At 45.8% G+C, this 18,972-nt stretch overlaps 1 protein-coding gene across 2 annotated transcripts in view; it reads right to left on the bottom strand.

Moving 5' to 3' along the window:
• SV2B (synaptic vesicle glycoprotein 2B) overlaps positions 1 to 18,972 on the bottom strand; it is a 110,964-nt gene that overhangs the window by 39,183 nt on the left and 52,809 nt on the right. For both annotated transcript variants that reach the window (XM_026648347.2, XM_026648346.2), the window contains exon 2: positions 6,346 to 7,227. In XM_026648347.2, coding sequence (XP_026504132.1) covers positions 6,346 to 6,859 — 514 coding nt within the window. In that variant the 5' untranslated portion in view covers positions 6,860 to 7,227. The remainder of the gene's footprint in view (positions 1 to 6,345; positions 7,228 to 18,972) is intronic.

Here is an 18,972-nt window from a genome sequence, read left to right as displayed (position 1 = left end):
AATTCTCTCGAGATGATAATTAGGATTCATTGAAACAACAGGTAAATAATGACAGAGACAAATCTGCTGGGCCAGTATATGTTTCAAAGGGATAATAAACCCTGATATTCACCAAAGCAAAGGCCAGTGTATTGTTACATAACCCATTTTAAACCAACTCACACAGCTAGGCTTGAATTCCTATCTACCTGCATAAACTACCAGCAGACTTTTTAATTTTGGCTCTAACATTCTAAACAGGAGATCAGAGTAAAAGTCCAGAGGATAGTATTATATTTAAATTATTACTATTCATTTGTAGAAAGAAAGGGCAGCTTTGTACCTAAAAGCTCTGAAGTCTGTTCTCAGCACTGATGTGGACTCTTTTACAGCCTTGTACAAATCACTCAGTTTCTCCTTGTCTCAGTTTCCTCTTCTGTAAAGTGATGACAATAAGCCTACTTCACTGGGGATATGCAAAGCTTAAACTATTTGAGCTCCTCATAGGAAAGGTGCTAACTATGTAAGTGAAAGATATCATTATGCATCTTTTATAGTATTTATACACTTACTGCCCTGTGTGAATAACTGATAATATTAACCCCCTGAGATGCTAGTAATAGCAATAATGAATGCAGGGCTGGCTCTAGGCACCAGCGCCCCAAGCCTTTTCAAGGTGTGGCATTCGAGCGCTTGGGGTGGTACTCCGTCGGGTTTTTTTTGCTTCGGCGGCGGCACTCCGGCTTTTTTTTTTTTTTTTTTTTTGCTTGGGGCGGCAAATAACCCAGAGCCGGCCCTGAACGAATGCACATAGTACCGCCAATCAATATGTATGCATTGAAGGTACAATCTGATTGGCTGATATTCCTCCAGATGCCAGTATTGCTCACTTCTCAAGTGAATAGAAACTTACTGACTCACCACAGACCTGTTTTCAGCCAGTCACAAGGCAGGAATTTTCTTGTCTGTTGCGGTGGATTTAATATATTTAATTTATTTATTATTATTATTATTTTATATATTACAGCATCAGACTCAGCTAAAGCAGAAATGTCTGGTGAATAAGTGGAAATAACCTGGTGAGAAATTAGCAAACTTCTCAGCCCACAAATTTTTAAAAATAAATGCCATCAATGTGCTAAAATATTCACTGCTGTGGGTGTGGGTTTTTAATTTCCCCAGCACTTATCTTTGAAATAACATTTCACATCAAGGGAAAACCCAAATACTTGTTCTTTACCATTAGGAATAACTGGGGTTAAAACAGCTGTTAATTTGCATCTGAAGTAGAACTGTTTATTTTCAGCACAAAATTGAAATGTTTTATGAAATCTCAGAGGTGTCACATGGATTTCTCACATTTCAAGAAACTCTATGGGCATTTGTTTGTTTGCAGTTTTTACTCAAGCTGACTGTAATTTTGGTAAATTTTCCACTTTTTCTGAAGGGGGAAAAACATGCAAAACACCAGGGGCGCTGGAACAATTTTTATAGTGCAGGTTCTGACAGCCATTGAACCAAACTGTAAACCCTGTATATAATGGAAACCACTTCAAGCCAGGAGGTGCAGCAGCATCCCCTGCACCCCCAGTTCCAGCACCTATGCAAAACACTGGGACTTAAAGGCAAAACATCCTTTCGGCAAAAGCCAAAGTTCACCAATTTAGGCAGCGCCACTTTTAGCTCTTGCAATTTGTCTTTCTTCTTTTCTTAAATGGTTTGATTATTTCTCCTATTCATTTTCCATTCACCCACTCCCCTCCACCCATGACCAAGAGAGCGAGAGTCACTTTCATATGTGCAAACATTAGCAGCTGCCTGGAAGCAACCTTAGCTCTGTCTGGAATGGCCTAATCATGTTTCCTTATCCAAAATACGACTAGAACAGTCACCAGAGAATAAATATGAACCCTTGTGCTGATTCTATTTGTATGTAGAAAAGGTAAGGGATAGTAACTCATGCGTATATAATGACCCAGGGGCCGTGGTAATTTGAGTGAAAGCCCTGCCCACTCTAATAAAACCTCTGCTCATTTCACAGAGACACACTCTTGCAGATTATCACTGCACATTAGGCACAGATTGAGCCAAAAGAGCTCTTTGATTGCTACCATTATTCTGACAAGTCAGCCTATAAGTATCATTGAACCTTGAGCGTTAACAAGACTAATTTGCCAGAGTACAACCCCTAGAACATCAAAGAATTAGAATACCCAGAAGGAAATGAGCATGTGTCAGAAGCTCTGGGCATCGTGAATAGGTTTGACTACTGCCTCCTTTTTTGAGTAGTTGGTGTGTGGCCATGGCCAGAGAAATGGAGCCAGGAAAGGTTCTGAGGAAGCTTAATTTTTTGTATCCATCATTAGCACCTTTAGACCTGGTCCACACTAACCCCCCACTTCGAACTAAGGTTCGCAAATTCAGCTATGTTCGTTCCTTCGTTCGAACTTACTGCGGGTCTAGACGCGGCAGGCAGGCTCCCCCGTCGATGCCGCGTACTCCTCTCGCCGAGCTGGAGTACTGGCGTCGACGGCGAGCACTTCCGGGATCGATTTATCGTGTCTAGACAAGACGCGATAAATCGATCCCAGAAGATCGATTGCTTACCGCCGGACCCGGAGGTAAGTGTAGACCTACCCTTATAGTTCTCCTCTTCAGGTGCTAAGCTCCAGTTGTACCTGCTCTAACATGCCATACCCTCCTGGGTGCTCAGAAGAGGAGAAATCCTACACCAAGGACACAGACCCCTCCAGAGCCAGAGGGTATTTGTGTCATTGAATATTCATTATTCATACTCCTGCACATCTCTGCAGGCTAAGTGTTTGCTAAGCCATTCTTAGCACAATTCCTTTTCACACCGATTTATCTCAGAGCCCTAGAATCCAAGCCGACTCCTCCTACATGCATTAAGCCTGCTGCAGGAGGGAAACCGCCAACAGTTGAGACGATATAAGCCAAACCTTTTTTATTTAAAAAAAAAAATGTACTGGATTTGAGAACCTCTTCCTGTCCCACATCAACCAGTAGCAGTAGGGAAATACCCCATTGGTGTAGTTCACTTTCCTCTGCACCTCCCCTATCTGGCTCTTCATTGAGCTGCACCAGCCTCAAGTTCTGAATATAAGCTCCAAAATCTGACTCCCAAAACAACTAGGAAAGGGGTGTGGGAAAACTGCAAAACCAAGTTCTAAAAAGGGCCCTTTTAACCTTAAAGAGAACTCCCAGTGAGAAGGAACTAGGAGGAAAATGCCATCCCCCTTCATTAAAAATTGCAGGCACATGAACCTGACCTGGTCTATAAGCGGTAATTGGATAAACGTGCAAAAAGTTTGCTTGCTTATCCAAAGCTCACTCTGTGAACATTGAGTCAGGTAAGTATTGGGTTGGGAAAAACAGAAGAACAAGCTTCCTCGTGAGACTTCTGGTACTCTCTAGCTCTGGATGGGCCAGTAATACTTCAAAGATATTGGGGGGGGGACATATCAGTGCTTCTGACTCTGGTGCATGTTAGACTGAGCTCCACCAAGATAGACATTTCTAGGGTCAGATTTTTAAAATAAAGGGCCCGTTGTTCAAAGGTTCTCACCACCCAACATGCTGAAAATCTGGCCAGAAGCCTCCCAATGGGAGCTGCTGAAAATCTGACCCTGAACTCTTTTGACATTTTGGCCCTAGAAAATTGAATAAGCTTTCGGAGCATGGGGGGAGACTAATTAGCTAAATAAATAAATAAATGCCCAGCCCCCAAGTCCAGCTGATGTACAATTAGTGCAGGACTTGGGAGTGGGACTGGAGAGAGAAAGGTGGCTCTGAGCTAAGTTACACCAGCCAGAGAGGTCCTTATAAGGGCAGCTGTCTGTTCCCTTTGTACTGCTAAAGTGGCATATGGGGGCTGTATCTGACTCAAGCTTTGAAGTTAATTTCAGTTGGGGTAAACTGGCTGGGATCACAGGCCAGGATATAAGCTACAAGCCCGGGAGATTTCTCCACCACCACTATGGATGCACACACTACCCAACCATCCCAATTCAGATCAAGCCTGGATTCCTAGGGGCCTGGGAAAGTCTATATCTTATTTGAGTTTTCAGGAAAAAGTTATTTTATCCAAACTATTCCACTCAACTTCAACCTCAGTTAAAATAAATAAACCTTTGTTTAATGCCCAAGGGGACAGGTCAGGAGTGAAACCAAGTGCATATTGTTACAGGTTGACTCTTTAATCTCATGTGGGACATTAAATTCATTCCCCAGATTTAGGAGGAATCCTCCATAGGCTAGTTTTGACCCAGTACACATTAGCAAACAGCTTCAGCTGAGAATCCGGTGTCCAAAGGGAAATGACTGCACAGCTTCTCTGCTAATTAGGATTTTGGGCAAAGAGACATGGAGTCTGGACACAGAGAAGAACATTAGTGAGAAGGGCAGCATCAGGGGAGACAATGTGGCAGCTTGCAAATTGCTGTGGAGGCCTAAGATCAGCAGCTGGGGAACACTGAGGCGTGGGGGGAAGGTACATGATAAGAAAAGAGACCTACACAGGCACCAAGAATAGAACTGAGCTGCAGCCACCTCTGCCTCTGGATGCAGAAAATAAAAAGCCAGTCGATGCATAAAGTTTCCTGGTTTTATGAGTGTTAAACCAGATAGAGCTAAATCCTGTACTCCTTACGCAGATGAAATTCCCATTGATTTTGGTGGGCATTTTACCTCAGTAAGGAGTGCAGAACCGAGCCCTTATAGATCAGCATGTTGTTATTTCAGATAGGCCTTTCAGTCCACTTGCACCATACCAACCACTGAGGAAGCAGAATCCTATCAGTCAAGGAGCTTTCAATTCAAAGAGACACACAATACAATGCAGGTTCATACTGAGCCGACTGGACAAAAGCTGGACTTCCTACCAAACCATGCAGTTTGAGGGTTGATTAATATTGACTAGACTTCATGGGAAAATGAGGTTTTTAGGAGAGATTTAAAAAAGGAGAAAAGATAGGGATGGAGTTGCAGGCATAAGGGGTAGCACCGAGGAAGGGATACCTGTGAAAACCTGAAGCTGTATCACCAGATGGAAAGGAAATGCACCAACTAGATGCTCCATTGTTCAGTAGCACCAAGGTGACAGAGAAAGAGAGACGACTCAAAACTGTTACAAATGCCTCCAATGCCTTTATACTAATGCTGATTCCAGCTGGTAACTCTATAAAGCTCCCTGAGACTTTGCAGAATTTCGGCTATCATCACACTGGGAATGTATTCGCAGTGGAGAGCAAAGAAAGATGCAAGGAATCAGAGACATTCCATTGTGATTAGACTGTCCTTTAGGGTGTTTAAATAAAACTCTTTCCATTTCCCTACCCTAATCTAGCACTGGTCCCCTCATTACCCTGCGGAACGCTCTGCGACTGTCAGTGTGAGAGCCGTCATTTCTGCAGATCCTGCTATCTGAAGGAACCTTTCTGTGTCTCTCCACAAAAAATAACATTTAGTCAAAAACTGAATTTTCCATCCAAAAAATGTTGCAGCAAGCCCTGCCCAAGAGCGCTCTTCTCTGCAGAGAAGCCCTGTGTCTCTTGTCTTCCTTCCTAGGTCTCTCCTCATTCTCATCTATCCATTCCTCTTCAAGCCTGATCAGAAAGTTTCTCTTTCCCCCTCATTTCTACGCCACTCAGATACCACAGTGAAGGGCATTAGATTAGATTTGATTAGATAGGAGACTCCCGTACATAAGAAAATATGTCTAAGAGAAGCTCACCTTCCTGTGAATGGAAATGAACTGGGATGGAGGCAGATACACAGAAATGATCCTCTGGGACATAGGTTCTGCTCACCCACTTAACAGTTTAATATACAGTTAAACTAACTCATCTACATTAGGCTCCATCAGATCTGTTTTGTGAACTTCTCATTACAGTTGAGCTACTAAAAGGGTTGAAATCTAGTTCCCTGGGTGCTCGGATTGGGAATGTCTCCATGCATGTTTGTCCTTTACATAAGTCTAATATTTTTGTATAAATAAACCTGCTCTCTGGAAACTGCAGACTAGGCTGCCTGGCAGAGGAGGTAATTCAAGTTGAGGTGCCAGGTTTGTCCTGGGCTGTGAGTACAGGAGCTGTGAGCACATTTGGCAGCTGGGTATGGGCATGATTCCATTATATTGCTCTTGAGAAGCCCAGTTCTCATCAGCACATGGAAGGGCATGGACAGGGTCTGGAATCAGCTCCATCTAGCCATCCTCAGCCCCACGAGAGTGAGTCAGCGTGGGGAAAATGGGGAGGATCCTGAATGAACCCACCCTATGGAATAAGCTATGTTTGAATCCATCCCGGCTGCATAATGTCTGAAGGAAGGCTGTTCAGTGGTACTTACCTAGCATCCCTTTGTTTGAGCTGGACAAGCACATATCCTTCTCAGCACTGGGCAGAACAAAGCCAACCACAAACACCTCCACCCCATCCGCCATCAGTGCCAAGCCTAAAACAAAGAAGAGCATCCACTGGAAGCGCCCGTGGCCACACTCCTCGATGATGTTCTCATACTGGTGGGCAAGCTGTTCCTCATCCTCCATCCGCTCGGCTATGAGCTCAGCCTTGTCTCTAAACTCATCGGCTATGGCAGGGGCTTTCTTCTTCTGTTTGCCCTTAATGTCATCTGGGTGAGGGATGCCCTGGTATTCTCCTTCGTAGACCTCATCTTCCTCATCATGGCCTTCCGTGGCATCGCTCTGGGCATCCTCTTCTTGGGTCCCATCATGGTAATAGCCATCTGAAGGTGCATAGTTGCCATCCTGATACCGGTAGTCATCTGACACCTGGTTCACCTCTCTAGCTATGTCCTTAGCCCCTTGATACAGATTTGCGTTGTTTCTATACCGATCATCCATTCTGAGTATATACTTCTACACACAGTATAGCGCGGTGTGTATAATCTTGAATATAGTTGCGTGTTTATTTATTCGTGCAATCTCTGCTACTAGCTACACAAACATAACTTCCCTCTGATCTGGAATCTGATGCGCAGTGCACTGAGCTGGCTGTAAAATTTCAGGGGGGAGTTTCTTACAGGGTTTTTGGTAACGTTTCAGGTTTGAGCTAGACTTTGTTGACTTGCTTCTTTCAGTAGGAGGGAAGGTGTAGTTGGGACTGTTGACTGGAGATATGTGAGGGATCAGGAACTTTGTACAACCAGGAGCTAGGAAGACTTGGCAGGTTGCTCTTTTTTCTGATCCATTGTGCTGATGAAGGTCATGCCCTGAGAAAGAAAGAGAAACAGCGATGAGACAATATTGAATTGAGAGGAGAAAGGCAGTGAGTGAAATAGACAACATTGCTAACACACTCTTTTCTATCTGAAGGGTGAAAAAAGGAGATGGAACATTCAGAGACTGTTATTGCACCTTCTAAAGGGAGGCATGTAAAGGCTATCAAATGGGTTGGAGACCATGGTTACTCTACTGATGTCCCAACTTGTGGCTGACACTGTCTTGAATCATAGTATGTCATTCCTAGAAGGCCGCAGCATTTGTTTCCATAGAGGACATCATGGTAATGAGTGGTGGTGATTGATCAATGCCTTTAAGTCACTAGAGCAGTGTTTCCCAAACTTGGGACGCCGCTTCTGTAGGGAAAGCCCCTGGCAGGCCGGGCCGGTTTGTTTACCTGCCCCGTCCGCAGGTCCGGCAGATCGCGGCTCCCACTGGCCGCAGTTCGCTGCTCCAGGCCAATGGGAGCTGCTGGAAGCAGCGCGGGCTGAGGGACGCACTGGCCGCCGCTTCCAGCAGCTCCCATTGGCCTGCAGCGGCGAACTGCGGCCAGTGGGAGCCACGATCGGCCGGACCTGCGGACGCGGCAGGTAAACAAACCGGCCCGGCCAGCCAGGGGCTTTCCCTACACAAGCGGCGTCCCAAGTTTGGGAAACACTGCACTAGAGGAATGTCTGTCTGCCAACTTGGAGCCCAGCCTTCATGATATTTAGGCACTCGTCGTCATCTTAATGAAAGAAAAACGGAGCTTTGCTTTTTCTTTTTAAGCCAGATCGCAGATGTCATTTTATTATATGGATTTTTTTTAAATGTATCCCCATCTGGACAAAAAGACCTGACAGATGCAGTGCATGCAGAGAGAAATTCTCCCAGCCACCCAGGCCCCATTTATTCCATTTTGAGCAACCACTGTAGGAGACATTTTCTCAGTTAGCAACAAATGAAGTTAAGATGGAATCATGACCCTCTTCGGAGAAAACGGAGTGAAGCCAAATCCTTTATAAACAACCTCAGATTTTGGACACCTGTACTCAATTATTTTTCAAGTGGATTTCAGCCAGTTGGCTCTCTTGTGCCTTTTCCTATTACACAGAGCTGAAAACAAGGTTTTTGAAAGAAGGCGTCAGTTAGTAAATAAATATACAGTACAATCATGCAATAAGAGCTACTATAGGTCAGATGTGGTATAAGATTGGTTTTCATTTGAAGCTTTCAGGTAGTAACCTAAATATGTAAAATATAAATGAACCATTAACTGACATATCTATATAATATGTAACCTGTGAGCACTATTATTTTGTGTGTGTATATGTATATATACACTTATGCACACTTTGTATTTGTGTGTGTGTGTACACATGCACACACATACATGTTTATGGCATGCAAAGGTGATAATCAACATAACAATGCAAACTCTGCACTTCAGAATATTACTCTCATCATGTGGGCACTGTGCAAATGCCATACAGCTGAAATTATGTACACACAATTCTGATAGGAAATGCAGTAAAACCAACATTGTCAAATGCTCTGAAGGGAGCCACTCATGTCACACGCTAGGAAAAAGCATTACGGTCAAAGTAGCATCAAAAATAACATTTGGATTAAAACAGAGTCTGCCTGTAGAGAAAGGTCTTTCTATACTATATTGAAAAGAGTTCCCTTGAGCATGAATGGGGATCCTCCAAGCAGTTCCATGTGTTTATGCAAAGCCCTGTTTTGTTATGTTTACAACCGAATCAGGAGTTTCATGCAGAGTAAAACAGCTTTTGCTTCTTTTGCTCTGGTGTCCTGTAACAGATCTGCTTTCTAGCTCATCTAGAGGGCCACTCTTCAAACCTGCTTATGGAACCTACTAACTGTGGGAGGCACCAGCTTGCTGGTCATGCACACATAATCGGAAAGAGGCAGGTCCCAATATACAGTACTACAGTTACTACTGTTTCCAACAGAATTGCCATGTTTGTGGTATGCCAAGCAAGATCTCCATTCAAACTACATTAACTTTGATCTATGATTCCCCTATAAGTGGCATCACAAGCCTTCCCGGCAGCAGGTAATAACCTCGTGGCACAGTAGATGTGCCAATAAGGCCCCTGTAACCGAGTCTCCACAAGTGCACAGATATATTTATACCCACTGGTCCCTGCTGACGCACGAATCATCTCACCTCAGCCAGTCACTGTTGAACTAGTGGTTTGACTGTTGTGTCTTGCAACAAACCAGCTGCTCTGTATTAAGTGCTGATAAAAGCTTGTCCCCACGTTTAGTGCTGGAGAGTACGCTGTGGTGGATCATCCAGCAGGGTTATAAATTACCTGACCTACTAGTTTGCAAGCAGCCTTCATTTCTAGGATCCAGTGCTGTTTAAGGGATTGCGCTAGCATGGGGATAGAAGGGAAGGAGGGAGGGATGGGGGGCTGCCTACCCCAATCCACTCCGTGGGGAGGCAGAGCGCACAGAATGCTGCCTGCTAGTACCTTCAAGGGTGTACACGGCTCCAAAGGGAGGAGGGAAGGAGGTGTGAGCATGGGCTTGCACAGCTTCTTCATCAGCCAAGCTGGGGATGAACATGCTTCATTATCCTCAGGTACAAAACTCCCCATGGCACAGTTCTTCTGGGAGCTGCCTTAGGTGCAACCAGCTCTGCACTACTCCCGGTCAGGCACAATCCAGCCATTTATAGGGGCCACTGGCAGTGCAAGGAATAGAGAAAATAAGGATCTTTCGGCATGAAAGAGGCCAGGATGCTGAGCTCGGTCTTTCTGCTCTTTCTAACCAATGCGTGCAGTCTGCAGCATGTGTTTCGTTAACTGTATGGCATACACATAGGCCGCTTTCTCATTATGGGGCGGCGGGGTCAGTCTCTCTCCATGGGCACTTTCAGAGCATCTATCTTTCCTTTAGCTCCCATGACATTTGTCGCTGCAGTAAGCACATTTCCTTTCTTTTGCTGAGTCACCCCATACATTTTCCATTAGGTTAAAAAGGCAGCGGGGCATTTTCCAGGACTGTGAAAAACCAATCAATAAAAAAAAGAGGCAAGCCAATCAAGTCAGAAAGATCAAGCAACTCTAGAGAACGCTGCAGTAAAGAGAAGCCTTTGCATCCACTCTGGATGTGTTTATATGCAAAGAAGTTAATACACTGACAGCCAGTGGAGGCATTTCACAGGTTTTACATCTTGCGTTTCATTGCTAAAGGGCCTCCAGCGTGGGTTAAAAAAAAACCCAGACTCCTTTGGAGTCTTAAAAATCCATCTCGCTTTTGAAATAACCTTTTCCATTATACAAAGGTTCACTCCAAGGGTGGATATTATTCTCTTCGAGGCAGTGAGAATTTAGCTCCATTGAGAATATTTTCTTCCAGAAAGAAGGGGGAAGGGTTTTTAAACGGGAACACTCTGTTCTGGTACAAAGAATCAGGAAGAACATTAGACCCTGCTGTTCAATTGTTCAAGTGGCATTTGTTGGCAGGTTATGTTTCAAAGTGACCTCAAGTCTCAGCCTGTCAAATCAAAGAAAGTGACCTGGGCAGTGTTTCCGTCGCCACTTTCTTTTCTGGAAACAAGACGTTGCTTCCTGCTGATTGTTGTAAAGCCGAACTGTAAAGCTTTCCTTGTAAATGAAATTATAATAATTAACAAACTTTTCAAGAGTCCAGATCAGCAACAGCCTTTAACATACCAAATCAGCAACAGGCCCAAGATGCCTGAATACCATTAAAAAGCTGGCCCTTTATACCAGCACCCATTGAACCCAGCAGTGAATTTTGCTACTGATGTAAATGGGAGTAGGATTGGGTCCTCAATGCGCACTGGCAATTTGGGAGTAGATTAAATATACGATGCCCCAATATCTTCTCTGTCCTGATATTCATGGAAACCAGTAACTGGTCATTTATAATTTGTTAAAATTACAAAGAGATACATTTGACAACAAAAAAGCTGGAAATCATTTCCTCCTTTCCTAAGATGCCACAACATGAGCTGAGGATTGTGTGTGTCACCCAGAATCACAGGGGACAGAGGAGCATCCAGGCCATCACACTCCTGCCAGGTCAGGATTGTTCTCTACCGTATGGCACCACTTACCTCAAGGGCATTGTAAGGAATGCAGGAAAGTAATGCCGCTCTAGGGATATCATCGGCTGTTGAAGTGGGAACCATATAGTTCAGGTCTTGGCAGGTAAAAAGCTTTTCCGTTCACATTTATTCCGCAGAATGCAGGGCTATCGGCTGCACAGAGTCCGATCTGGATGGTAATGGCAGTGGCACATGGGTCATTATCTTACTCAACAGCTATACAACAGCCCCTGCCTTTGCCTTCACTTTGCAACTGTTCCACAGGTTGCAGTCACACCCAGCGTAGCTGAATTCGACGTATCGGAGCCGACTTACCCCGCTGTGAAGACGGCGGCAAATCGACCTCCGCGGCTCCCCCATCGACGGCACTTACTCCTACCTCCGCTGGTGGAGTACAAGCGTCGATTCGGGGATCGATTGTCGCGTCCCGACGAGACGCGATAATTCGATCCCCGAGAGATCGATTTCTACCCGCCGATTCAGGCGGGTAGTGTAGACGTAGCCTGAGACAGACCCACTAACTCTAGCAGCACACACGCTCCTCTCCTGGTGCATGGAGTAATGCAGCACCCACTCTTCCGGAGCAGGGAACTTCCACTCTCTCCCTGCAGTTTGCACACCCTCCTGGGAGCAGGGAGCAGGGAAATCTCTCTCCCTGCAGCCTGCAGGTTGTCCTCTCTCTCACACTCTTGCTGCCTCTCTCACACTGCAGCCTGCACAGTACTCTGCTAACAACTTCACTCTGCTGGAATGTGTAGTGAGCCAGCAGTTGGCTGTATTCCCCCTATGAATCCTCCTTTGTCACATGGTACTGGCCAGGCACTTTCATGACCAGTTACTGGTTTCCACGAATGTCAGGACAGAGAAGATACTGGGGCATCGTATATTTAATCTACTCCCAAATTGTCAATGCGCACTGAGGACCCAATCCTACTCACATTTACATCAGTAGCAAAATTCACCGCTGGGTTCAATGGGTGCCGGCTCTAGCCCCTGGTATTCTAAGCAGCTGCCTGTCTGGAGTCCTGTTAGCAGCTTCTTGTTTCACTCTGCCCTGGAGGAGATGCTGAGCCGTGAGACTGTTCCATGGGGGAAGGAGTAGTTGTCATTTCAGTGATTTATTGACTGCTCTCAGCTTAACCAGGGCAGCCCTTCAGTTATGCAGCACTGAGAGTCTTTCATGTCCAGCAGCAAACATATCATCCAAGCAAAGTTACAGGTAATTCTATCTTTTCCTTGGGACATGTCTACCAGTAACTTACCCTGCAGTTGCCCAGTACTTACATGATACTTACCCTGGAATTACCCTCTGCCTCTGTACACTCTGTATTACTTACCTTTCAATTACCCCCTTGCTACTAGCTAACATATCTAGCCCTCTACATTAGGTTTTTCTATAGTACTCATCACCCAAGTATCTAAGCACTACCACAAGTTTAAATGCTACTTACCCTACAATTACTCCTCTTAGCAACCCCACTTACCATGTGTAGCGCCCCCTCTCCACCCAGTTACCTTCTTTAATGCCAATCTGCTTACAGGTTTTTTGATGGATAGGTCTGGGTTCTTTTGGATCCCGCCACCCACTCAGCAGGGTGTATCTTCTTTATTTTTTCCTATGAATTTATTTGGTGGTGCCTCCACCCCCCTCGCTCCTTCCTGGCAGGGTCGCCAGGGCAGCTTGGGAGGAAAATTCTAACCACAGGGTAATCCCCGCTTACTTGCCAGATCGTTGGAGACTTCCAAGAAATAAGACAAACACATACAATATATAGAGCAGCTCCAGCGTGGGGAAGGAGTGTCTCTCCATAGTAGCTAGGAAGGGCTGTGAAAGGGGAAGGGGTGTCCTCTCCCCTCCCAGCTGGTGGGAGTTGAGAAAGCCGTAGGAGGCTGGGAGTTAGTACTAGTATCTTCAGTTTATTTGCTCCTGTTTTGGAACCTGGTTTTTACAATAAATTGAACCTTAGGGACCTTTACCTGGGATGTTATTTTCCCTCCGGTGCTGGAGCTGGGAGTGCTGCAACACCCCCTGGCTTGAAGTGGTTTCCAATATATACAGGGTTTACAGTTTGGTTCAATGGCTCTCAGCACCCCACTGTAAAAATTGTTCCAGCACCCCTGCTGGCTGGTGAATCTGCATTCCAGTGTACACCCCTCTGCTACACACTACTTATCATCTCAACATACTGCACAATAACCCTCTCTATATAGTCTATTTAGTATTTACACTCCAGTTACCTCCCCACCAAATACTATGTACCATCCAATTATCCTGACTCTACACAAAACGTATCCTTTATTAAATCCTGCCTCTGCATGCTATAATTTACTCTGAAATTACCCCTCCTCTACATACTACTTACTCTGCACTACATTACTGCACATCCAGGAGCTACTTTGTCTGTGGCCAAATATTGCCTGTTTATCCTGTGAGCAAGGTACCTTCTAATTTGTACTCTGCAACTTAAAATGTCAGCACAAGTTCTTATATATGTCACATTGATATAAGAGTAAATGGTAGTGGGACCTTTTCTGAGGGCTGTCCTGTTTGCTCTAGCCTCTTATTCACCAAAGATCAGATGCTTCCCTCCCCACTTCATCATGTAGCCATAGGTTAAAGGAATAAGGTAGGTCTTGGGGGTAATCCCTCTTGGCAGATTGCCAGGGAAGAAAGATTCAGGAGAGTATGGATGAGAATAGAATGGACAAGAAATCTGTAATTTCCCTGTCCCGGGAGCAGAGGAGCTGTAAAGCGTGTGTGTGTGTGTGTGTGTGTACATGCAAGCGCATGCACACTCTGGAGAGGGGGACAAGACCTGAGAGCAGGGCCGGCGCTTCCATTTAGGCTACCTAGGCGGTCGCCTAGGGCACCAGGATTTGGGGGGGGCGGCATTTTGCCGCCATCGGCGGCAATTCGGCGGCAGGGGGTCCTTCCGCACTCTAGGTCTTCGGCGGCAATTCTGCGACGGGTCCTTCACTTGCTCTGGGACCCTCCGCCGAAGTGCCCCGAAGACCGGGAGCGCGGAAGGACCCCCCTGCCGCAGAATTGCCGACGACAACCGGGAGCGCGGAAGGACTCTCGCCTAGGGCACCAAAAACCCTGGCGCCACTCCTGCCTGAGAGGAGAAATTCAGATCATTTCCCTTCTTTTTCCAGATAGGATGCAGGGAGTGAGATGCTAAGGGGCAGAGAGAGGGACTCAGAAATATTGTCATAGGATCTTTAGCAGGCACCAGCATAATCCCCAGAAACAGATGGTAGCTCAGTTTAGCATTCTGCCTGAAGGACAGCTCCTTCAGCAAAGCATCCACCCCTTCCCCGCCCCCAGAGCTGTTTTCTGCTGACAGCATTGGGAAGGAGCCCAAATCCTACAGCAGCCATAAGGACACTGCATTCGCAGAGCAGGTTGTAAAACAAGCCTGGGAAGAAATTCTTCTCCTTGACTAGGAGAAGGGGAGCTGTGCCGTTATGTTTTTCTGATGTTCCAACCTGAATGTGAATATTAATGTGGATGCAATTAATGAATCCCGTTGTATTAACCCGGGACCAGATTCTGAGAGATGCTGAAGACCCACATCTCCCATTGGACAATATCCTGGACTTCGGGGATCCTGGATTTAGAGGACCATTATTGTGGTGGTAGCAGGGGACTTAAGTGGGACTGAGTGCTGTAGGTCTACGTATGTGTGACAGGAAGGATGGTCCAGCACTTGGGGGCATTAGCTTGAGGGCTGGATGGACCAAGTTCAATTCTCTACTCCGGCACAAACACCCTGGGGTGACTGTGAGCAATTCACTTAGACCCAGCTCCTCAAAGGCATTGAAATCAAGGGGCGTTAGGCTCCAAAATACCTTTGATCTGGGGCTTAGTGTCCCTGTGCCTCAGCTCCCCATTTGTAAAATGGAGATATTCGTACTTTGCTACCTCACAGCAGTGTTGTGAGGAGAAATGCATTATGAAGCTTGTGAGCATAGACCGTGAGGTATATGGGCCCATGGTGCCCGTGCTCCAACAATATTCAAGAACGTGGGCCCAGCTCCACCAATGTTTGGGCTCTGCTGCCGGCCTGGCATCTGGGGTCCCTGCTGCCACCCGGGGCTCCGTTGCCAGCCCCAGCCTCGGCCCCCTTGCCCCTGTCCAGGTCCCCCCTCCTGGAGACATGGCTCTGCTCCCATGTGGGGGTGGGGGGGTGGGACTTGGACCCGTTCTGGGCACCACCAAAAATTATACCAACCTGGCGCCCATGCTTGTGAAGTGCTCAGATGCCATGGTAACGGTGGATGAGGGAACATAGACACTAAGTCCATAGATAGCGAGAGATAGTCCCTACCCAAAAGAGTTTACAGCCTAACCAGACAAGATAAACAACCAAGGGAAGAAAGGAAGCACTATTGTCTCCATTTCACAGCAGGGGAACAAGTTCCCAGAGAGATTAAACAGTTTGCCCAGGGTCACACAGAAAGTCTGTGCCAGAGCTGCGAACTGAAGCCAGACCTCCCAAGTCTCAATCCAATGGTTTAACCACAAGACCACCCTTCCTCTCTCTTTGGAGGGACACACTCAGTAGACCTATTAAAATGTCAGCTCTCTCTGAAGTCATTTTCTCTGTACTATGTGGCACATGCAGCATGCATGACAGTGTGGTAAAAAGGTTTAATTGGAACAACTCGCAGAACTGTTTTACTCCGTCCCTTGGGAATCATGCAGCCATCACAAGCTCATGATGGTAAAGTCTTCAGCCCCCCCCCCTCCACCATTCTCTCTTACACTCACATACGTCTCGCCTCTGTTTCAGGGGTTCTCTTCCATATGCTATATAGAAAAGTGCCAGCCCACCCTGGGAGACCACAGCACCGGCATGTGTATCTGAAGCACGCGTTCCTCTTCTCTGTTTTCTCTCTACTGAATTTGATGACTTCATACGGGTTTTTATTCACTCACGTAAAAACGTTTCTGCCCAAACCAGATTAATGACCTGCACCATCTTAATTTCAGGAGGGGGCTTGGGAAATGGCAAGGCTGGGGGGAAACACCTCTGCTGCATAATTCTCATGAACTCCTTTGCCCGGGGGACAGGAAAGCACAGCAGAATTAACGTCTATTAGTTAATATTCTGAGTGATTATTTTTTTTATCTCACTTGAAACCCAGTAATCTTCGGAGGACCTCCTTAATGCCTCAGGCCATTTATTTGATTTTGCTGGAATAAAAAGAAACAGACTATTTACCCTCTTGTTTGCACTGCAATATTTTCTTTTCTGTTCACTAAGGCCATTGTTTTGTAAGTAGCCATGACTCTGCCCTCAGCTCCACCCATGTAACCTCCTTAACTGTGGGGTGCACAACTGGATTGAAGGGCAGAATATGGTCCTGTGTAAGGATTGAGTCTAAAAGGGGCTTTACTGAAGGGAGTAGGGTACAGAGGAGCCTTTTTTTCTGCCCTTTAAGGAGATATGTGTAGCCTTCCTACTTTTCTGTTTGGGAAATCTGAGGGTGACTTTTGAACAGGCAGGTTTGCTTTAAAAGAAAGCCCTAGAATTTGTGCAAACACAGCACTTGGGGGGAAAAACCTGGCGGTTTGTATTAAAGGCTGGTTCTGCCTTTGGGAAGATAACCCCCACCACCATCAAAGCCCACAAACCAGATTGACTCATCTTTCTGGCTAAAGATGGGCCATAACTGGAACCTAGACTCTCAACCCCTTCAAATGTAAGCACGTTTGGCAGAAAAGAAGTTGAAATCAAATCCTATTTTGGAACAATTTCTTGAAAGCACATCCTGGGAGGTATCAGCATCACCAAATCTGAAGCTGATCTGGCCTCAAAAACCATGAATCTTCACCGAATCTTAATCCATATCTAGCTCCGAACACGGCTTCCTCATTCATTCCTTAGTACCAGACATGGAAAGCTATGTATATTTCCTCTACTGCCTATAGTGAATAAACATCTATCCCTGTGTCGGCAAAGGGGAAGGCATTGCTTAAGAGAAATACGCGGCACATCTTCCCTCCCAGGGACTGCATCACCTCTGCAGTCCTCCTACTCCCTGCTACCCCGAGAGCAATGAGAGTTTGGTTGAGTAATGTCCTCAGGGTTTAATCCAATAATAATTGCTAGTGCTATTCTGTGAGCAGTAGTTACGCCTGCTGGCAATAGAAAAGTATTCTAGAAAAGCCAAAGGGAGTCCTACACTCTACTGATTTAGTTGCAAATGAATGGCACCCCCTCCTGATGGGTAAATAAGACAACACCTTCTATGTAAATGAGGCTATGCCTTAGAATATCAGAGATGGAAGGGACCTCAAGAGGTCATCTAGTACAACCCCCTGCTCAGAGCAGGACCAATTCCCCAGACAGATTTTTGTCCCAGATCCCTAAATGGCCCCCTCAAGGATTGAACTCACAACCCTGGATTTAGCAGGCCAATGCTCAAACTACTGAGATATCCCTCCCCGCCCCAATGCTGTCTAATGCCCTGACCACCTTCTGCAGCCCCATGCACAAAACTCAACAGCTGCAAAATCTGCCGAAGAGCTGAGCAATATCCAGGAGGAAAATTGCTCTTCTCAAACCAAGGTGACCACTGAAAATTCACAGATGTTTTATGGCCTGTGTTATGCAGGAGGTCAGACTACATGATCACAGTGGTCCCTTCTGGATTTACAATCTATGACTCTATGAAAACACTGAATCCTTCACAGCTGCATCAGCTATTGTTATCTGTGGTCTCCCTATCATGGATCCAGATCTCAAGGTTAGCTTGGATTATCTCCCCCTATAGTGTTGCTATACAATTGTTTTCATTTAATGCAAGTTGAATAATAATCATATCATACAAGCCAAAGTATTTTATGCATCAATTTGCTGTGTTAGTCAACCATTGAATGTTCCCCATAATCACCATGCATAAGACTCCAGGTCTTGGAGTTTTACCCTTATCAAACTCAGGTGGGTTTATCACACATCAGTACTATGGTGGGAGGTGGGGAGGGAGTTGATTGTTAATGAAACGACTTTTCTTCCTTGATTGGCTTCATAGAAGAAGCGTGATTCCTGGGGGGATACGAATGAAAAGACGGTTGGTGCAGCAGGAAAGGACTGGCTTCCAAGGCATATAGAGCAACGTGAGAAAAGGATACAAAGTGAGCAGGGCAGCAAGATATAAGAACAGAGATATAAAGGGGGATACATGTGTGTGGTGCCTTGAAGGTGAGAATAAGAAGAATGAATTTGATGCAGAAGGCAGGAGGAAACCAGTGAAAAGGCTTTGAAGATGGAAGTGACGTGGTTCAGAGCAGCAGGCAAGGAAGAGGATTTTAACAGTGGTAGTCTAGATAGATTGGAAGGGAATAGGTTAGGAAGAGGAGAGATTAGGCAGGGCATGGACAAGGATTTCAGCCATATGGGCTGATGGCAAGGATGGATTCCTGGCCAAAATATAGAGGGAAAAGTGGCAAGATCTGGAGACAGCCTGGATGTAATAACAGATGGGAAAGAGGAATTAGTAGCCTGCTGTTGGGCTAAGAGTGGAGGGAACTGGAATTAGGAGACAGGGAAGGAGGATAAGGCTAAGGATACATCTCAAATAGTTAGAGGGCAAGAATCAGAGACTGGAGTGAAGGAGGACAGGATGTTTGGTGTACGGA

The sequence above is a fragment of the Terrapene carolina genome, unplaced genomic scaffold (assembly GCF_002925995.2).
Source record: "Terrapene carolina triunguis isolate 2854851 unplaced genomic scaffold, T_m_triunguis-2.0 Scaffold67, whole genome shotgun sequence".
NCBI lineage: Eukaryota > Metazoa > Chordata > Testudines > Emydidae > Terrapene > Terrapene triunguis.
This window is presented reverse-complemented; position numbering and strand designations above follow the sequence as displayed.